The following is a 7,322-nucleotide window of genomic DNA, read 5'->3' on the forward strand; positions in this document are numbered from 1 at the left end:
GGCACATAAAAGACACCATTTCGAGCGTGGCCGTTTTCGTGCGGGTGACACGTAAAAGCACCCACTACACTCTCTGAGTGGTTGGCGTTAGGAAGGGCATCCAGCTGTAGAAACTCTGCCAAATCAGACTGGAGCCTGGTGTTGCCATCCGGTTTCACCAGTCCTCAGTCAAATCGTCCAACCCATGCTAGCATGGAAAGCGGACGTTAAACGATGATGATGATGATGATGATATAGAGAGAGTATGTAGTCAGGAAAGAGAAAGGAATGGTAGGTAGACAATATATAATGTGTTGACAGATGATATAGAGGTTAGGGTTATGTATATACAGTATATGATGTGTAGATATAAATATATATGTAGATAATATGTGTAAACAGGGGACACAAAACTATATAGAGTGAACATAGAAATATATAATGTGTAGACAAAAAGCATAGAAACCTGATCATCATTGCCACCACCCTAACCTCCAGCATCATTATTGTTTTTATTCTGCTTGTTGTCATTGTTTTCTTTTGTTGTTTAGCCTCAAGTTTGCTATGAATTAGCAAATCTGTCATCAAAGACATCTTACTCTTTCTGTTTTTTAGATAGTGTACCTCAGACTACATTATCGAATGTATCTTTCCTTTTTTTTTGTGGATAAGTTATGATTTCAGGGAAGTCTGACTGTGATTTCCAGCTGGTCAAGCATCTGCATAGCTGCTTACTTGTCGGCTCGTGCTATCACTATTCTCTTGCATTCTGTCCCACATATGGCCTATTACCAGTCAATGTACACCACTAGCCCAGAACGAATATAAGAGATGTCATAACGATATAGCAAGGATTGTCCATTGGACACTTTGCAACAAGTATGGACTTGACAGAGCAAAAAAATGGTATGAACATAAAACTCAAAGGCATCATTGAAAATTATAATGCAAAGATTCTATTGGATTTTATGATTCAATGCAACCATGAAATAGAGAATAGGAAGCCAGACATAGTGTTGATTGAGAAAGAAAGCAAACTATACTGGATCATAGATATTGCATGCCCAGCTAACGACAAGGCATGCGATAAGGAAGAAAGAAAAGTCGATAGATATGACAGGTTAGCTTGGGAGGTTAAGTTGTGGTTGATGAAAAAAGTGGTAGTGGTACCAATAATTGTCGGAGCCCTAGGAACAGTGAGTAAAAATCTTGAGAAGTACATGGAACAAATAGGGGCTGCAATAAGGGTAGAGCACTTTCAGAAAACAGCACTGATTGGAACCACTCAAAAAATAAGGGGTGTTACCTTAGTTCACTGGTAGTGAACTGCTGGCACCAGAGTACATCTCCAGTGATAGAAGCTGTACAAAAACAATAAGTAATAGAAAGACCATTTCACGTATTATTTAAGAGGCAGGAACTAAATACTGCCACCAGTAAATTTTGTAAATTTTGAGAGTGTTGAAATTAGTCTGGTTAAAATGTGTCCTGACTAAATATGTCGCTGTAAGTTGATGGCAAGAACTAACAGAGGTTTGTGTGTAGTTATTGTGTAATGTTGTTTATTGATTGTATAAAATACATGTTGTATGGTGATTTTCTAGAATATGTATTGTTAGTTGTGTTATGTATTTTACAGTTGGGAAATTAATAAAAAGAAAAATTATCATCTCAATAGAATATTTATTTATTTCAACTGAATTATTATAACATTTTCACATTTGTTAACTATTTTTGATATGACACAAATACCAGGATGAGAAACCTGCAGCTTTCTATGCATCTTTCTGGAAGAAGTCTGGGTTATGGTATTAAAAATATGTTTTTCTTGTAACTACATATTATTAGGTAGTATTATATAATAATCATACTTTTGTAGTTTCATGGTTATATAATTACATATTTCATAACATTTTCTTTATTAGATTACACTTCATTTAAAATGACTTCCTATCTGCCTATTCTAACTTCTTCTGTGTAACGTATTGTGATATTTTGTATATTCAACATATTTTATGTTACTGTTTGGCCAAATGATTATGTCAGTGTGTCAATGGGTCACTGTAATATCATGTCATTGGATCTCTGTGTCACTCATGACACCATGTTGTTGTGTCACCGTAACTTATTCAATAAACATTCTGTTGCTGTATACATTGGTCCTCTTATTGGAACTCTATCATATTCTTACCATCATGCTTAATGGTTTTCTAATAATTAATAAATATCTAGTTGTTAGGCCTGTAAAAACATACATTCCTTTTGTATTACTACACAAGTGAAAGAAGGAAGCCTGATTGTGAAGAAGGAGACTTTTATTATCTTTCTCAATTGTGATTTTATTCTGTTGTACAGAGAAGAACTTCCAAATGACTGGGAATCGAAACTGGATAGTTTCCAGAAGATATTGATTCTGAAATGTCTTCGCTCAGACAAAGTAACAAATGCCATGCAAGACTTTGTAGCTAACAACCTTGGCCAAATGTTTATTGAACCTCAGGTTTGTATTTTTAGCTTCTAACCATTTTTGTTCCTATTAGTTACTTATAACTATTGGTAATAACTTCTTTTAAAGTTTTGTATTTTAAACTGTACTTGATTAGTATGCTTGACTAGTAATTGCTTTATTGTAAGTTGAAATATTATTACAAATAAAAGTTTATTTTGAATGTCGTGACATGTAAAAATCATAATTTTCATAAAATAATTTGCTCTAAAATTTGTCTTTATTAATGAATTTGTAATATATTTCAGACATCCGATTTAGGTGTGGTTTATAAGGATTCTTCTCCAACAACTCCCCTGATCTTTGTTTTGTCTCAAGGAACTGACCCAGCAGCAGATCTTTACAAATTTGCTGAAGAAATGAAATTTTCACGAAAAATGTCAGCTATTTCGCTTGGCCAAGGCCAGGTAAAGCCGTAGCTTTTAATATATTATTTGACTGACTAGTAGTTGGTCTCACTGACCAGTGATTGATCTCACTGACCGGTAGTGATCTTATCTGACCAATGGTCAGTTTGTTTGACCTACAAATATGTGTCTCTGACTGACCAATAAATATGTGGATCTCATTGACAGTAAAAATGATTTTTACAGACTAGAGAATATATGGGTCTCACTTAACAGTAGTGAGTGTCTTAAACCAGTGAATATATGTCTGTGTGTGTGTGTGTGTGTGTGTGTGGGAGGGGGTGTGTGTATCAATGTCCAGTTGTGTGTCTGATTCAATGAATATGTGTCTGATTTAATATGTTTAGATAAGTAACACAGTTAATGTCAAGGTCAGGTTTAGTTCCCACCAATATTTGAAATCCATGTATTTAAGTCATTAATACTTATGAGGAAACAAAAAAATTGCAAATTCTTATTGACTGTGAAATAGAAGCATTATATCAGAATTAAAAATAAGCCCCCAATAAATATGTTCAATAGCTTTAGATATAAAACTTTGAGTATATTTTCTATTTTGAAAGGGTCCACGGGCTGAAGCCATGATGCGTGCTGCTCAAGAAAGGGGCAAATGGGTTTTCTTTCAAAACTGCCATTTGGCTCCCAGTTGGATGCCATCACTTGAAAGATTGATAGAACTTATCGAACCTGACAAGGTATATTCAATTTTTGGTAAACATTGCTTGAAAATACAGGTGTTGCTTTAAGAAATGGAATGCCAGACCAACTGATATTAAATATATTTTCCTTAACTTAGAGTAACTCTAGATGAAAATCTTTGTTTTTACATTTCCATCATTGTCTTTTGCCTTCAATACCCTTTAAAATTTTCCAGCCATCAACAGCAATTTCATATCTGTTAACCTGTAATGATACCATCTTGCAATCTACCCTCCCTTATCAGTGTTCTCAATGGCTTCCAAAATTTCAACATTTACTTTACTGGTTGTTTTTTTATTTTTTTTTTTACTTTCTCATACTTAACATTGCTGGATTAATTCAAAATAGGTTACACAAATAGGTAATCACCTGTACAACCTGAATTTACCTCATTGCTCACTTTTCTATTTTAAACTGTTATTTTTTCTGCATAAATGATTTTTTAATTCATTTTGCTTTTACCTTTAAATACATTTTTCTAATAGATGCCAACATTCTATATTCTTCAGTCACCTTTCTCCTCACCAATTCTGCACTGCTGAGCTTTCACTTCTGTTCCAAGTTCTAAGACTTAAACAGTGTCATCTGCATTGAAAAACGATATCTAACTTAATGTTAATATATTTAATAGAGAGAAATCTGTCTTAGACTCTGACAAATTTCCCATTTTGCCCTGTCTTCTAAATCCACCCTTTTCCACAAACCTCTTTACTCTAATTTCCTTCTTTCACCGTTTTTCTCTGCTTCCTTCCACATTTATCTCCATTACTTCTTCTTTCATATAATCATTTTCATTCTTCCTCAGTCACATGCTCCAATAATACCATTTCTGTTTGCAAAATTCCTTCCCGCCTTTCTCTCCTTTATCCTCAACAATTCCTTGTTTTCTTTTCTATTACATTGATTAATCCATTCTCATTTCCATTTTTCTCTTTTCTCTTATTTTTTTCGTTGCTTCATGTTACAACTCACGTCTCACAGAAATCATAGCACTTCCAACACGTGACATGTTTTTTTTTTTTGTTTTTTAATTTCCCGTGACACTCGCCTCCTCGTAGGCATGTCGCTCAGTTTCGGGAAATACATTTCTCACTCTTGACATCGTTTACTAATATTGTAATGGTTTCATCAAGTATGGGAGATAACTCCAGATATGGCGTTTGCATATGTTTCAGTGTTGAATAAGACTGACACGTGTCCAGAGTTGTCTCCCATACGTCTTAAAATAATGCATCTTTTATCACGACTTAATCTTTGTTTTAATTAATGTTCCCTACATGTCTCCATTTATACTAACTTATAACTTATAAATGCCTACATTTATACTAACTCAGGTATATTTGATGCTTTTTTTTTGGCAACTAACACATAGCTAAAGCTCTATCCATCTATTAAATTCAAATTACGACAAACGTAAATAAACAAACGAAGTTTTCTTTTAGAAGAGTTGAGATGTCTTTTAGAAAGTTAAAGAAGTGAATTTAAATTCTCAATCGCAGAATAATGCTAATAATATAGCCTGAACAGGATAAACTACCCCTATTTGCAGAGAAAAGTGTAGGTGGCTAGCAGCTAGCCACCTACACTTTTCTCTGCAAATAGGGGTAGTTTATCCTGTTCGGGCTATATTATTAGCATTATTCTATCCATCTAAATACAGTTTTTGCATCTTCTATCAAATCACTTAATCATCATCATCATATAATGTCTGTTGTCCATGTTTTCCTCGGTCTACCTCTGCCACAGAAGTGAATCTTGAAGTATTAAACTTATCTTTATTTATTTACATTTTTCTTTAAGAATGATGCCAATTAAAGTTGTTTGCTATATGTATTGTTGGAAAATAGTTGATTATAGTCACCGAGCAGTGAGTGGTTAGTTTCTCTCTTGAAGACCAGTAAGGGATAACATGTTAGCACAAGTTTAAAATCATTTTCTATTTTCAGGTACATCGTGATTTCCGGCTTTGGCTAACCAGCATGCCAAGCACCAGTTTTCCTGTGTTTATCCTTCAAAACAGTTCCAAAATGACAGTGGAACCACCAAAAGGCATTAAAGCAAATCTATTAAAATCCTATATGTCAATTAATGATGATTATTTGAATTCATTGGCAGAAAAGGTATCTGTACTTGATAAATTTTCTCTTATGAATTGGTTCTTCTCGATATATCCAACTGACTAAATACTTAAATCTTGCTATATTATTATTCTCAGTAGCAAAAAAAAAAACAAAAAAAAAAACAGTAGAGCACATTCAAAAAGGTTGGACAATTATTGCTTTGATGATGGCTATTGAACCAGAGCCAGTATCTCATTTCCAGACAATAAACCTGTCCTTTTCTTTAATGGCGTCTCATCTTTGGAGAAATTTGTGATTCTTCAGATTATCCCTCCCCTTCCCAAGTGAATCTGGTCTTAATTGCTATTTGGTAATTAGGAGACATACTTTAGAGGCAGAGGGGATAAGTTTCATAAATCAAGAACATATGTTATATAGTATTTGATACACCTGTATTTGTTTCTCTCTCTCTCTCTCTCTCTTTGTAGGGATAAGCAAGTTGGACAGATCAATATATAAAGTGTATTAAATACATGAAATAATAAAAATGTAAATATATTTACATACAAAAAGGTCCAACTTACACAGAATACAAAGGATATGGAGAATTAAAGGTGTTGAAGTATTACAAATCCAGCAGCTGTTTCTGAGGGTTTGGGGGTTCAAATAATATCCCTATGTTTACTTCTATACTCACTCAAGTTTAAATCTCTTGAGCATCAATAAGTCTATTCTATATGGAGAATACCTGATTATCATCTATCTATCTATCTATCTATCTATCTATCTATCTATCTATCTATCTATCTATCTACCTATCTATCTATCTATCTATCTATCTATCTACCTATCTATCTATCTATCTATACCTATATATATACTGGGTGTGTAAGATATTTCAGGATAGATATATGTTTATTAAAAAATGGATATGTAATAAGATAATAACTTTATTTATCAAAAAATGCAATGAAGATAAAAATAAACCTTCTTTTCTATAATGTTATTCACTAAAGCAACCTTCAGTTTCAACTGTTGCTTCATTATGAGATCTAAATCATCTACATGCTCGAATCAAGTGGTCATAGTTTATTTTGGACATTACTCTGACTATGGCAGCTTTCAAAGAATCTTTGGTGTTACCTCTCAACAATGCTCCACATGTAATAGTCCAAAGGATTGAGATCTGAGGAATTAGGACGCCAAATGTTAGGGGTTATGTGATCATGAAAATTTTCAGCCACCCATTCCTGTACTACTAAAGCTATGTGTGACTGTGCAGAGTCATACTGAAACACATATGGCCTTCCATTGCATACACTGTCTATCGAGGGTGTAATTATTTCCAGGACCTCAATGTAAGCGGCAGAGTTAACTCTAGGGCCTTGTGGAAAGAAGTAAGGAAGCATTACATGTCTTTTATTGCTGACAACCCCTAAAACCATGATGGTTGCAGGAAATTTTTGGATCCATAACACTTGTTTAACTTCAGAAGGGTCTGCACATAACCATCTGTCATCTCTTCTGTTAACTTTTTGATCTTGGACGAAGTTTTACTCGTTTTAGAAAAACTAAATCAAATCTTCTTCTGCTGGATTTTTCAGTTTGTTTGAGAGCCTTTTATATCTGATGTAGTGATTTTCTTTTGCTTTTTCTGACAAACTGACCTTC

At 33.8% G+C, this 7,322-nt stretch overlaps 1 protein-coding gene across 1 annotated transcript in view; it reads left to right on the forward strand.

Moving 5' to 3' along the window:
• LOC106881614 (dynein axonemal heavy chain 1) overlaps positions 1–7,322 on the forward strand; it is a 166,532-nt gene that overhangs the window by 153,776 nt on the left and 5,434 nt on the right. Inside the window, exons 67-70 of the mRNA XM_052974699.1 lie at positions 2,335–2,479; positions 2,734–2,892; positions 3,456–3,587; positions 5,538–5,771. Of these exons, the coding sequence (XP_052830659.1) occupies positions 2,335–2,479; positions 2,734–2,892; positions 3,456–3,587; positions 5,538–5,771 (670 nt within the window). The remainder of the gene's footprint in view (positions 1–2,334; positions 2,480–2,733; positions 2,893–3,455; positions 3,588–5,537; positions 5,772–7,322) is intronic.

Source organism: Octopus bimaculoides, chromosome 19 (assembly GCF_001194135.2).
Source record: "Octopus bimaculoides isolate UCB-OBI-ISO-001 chromosome 19, ASM119413v2, whole genome shotgun sequence".
Lineage (NCBI taxonomy): Eukaryota > Metazoa > Mollusca > Cephalopoda > Octopoda > Octopodidae > Octopus > Octopus bimaculoides.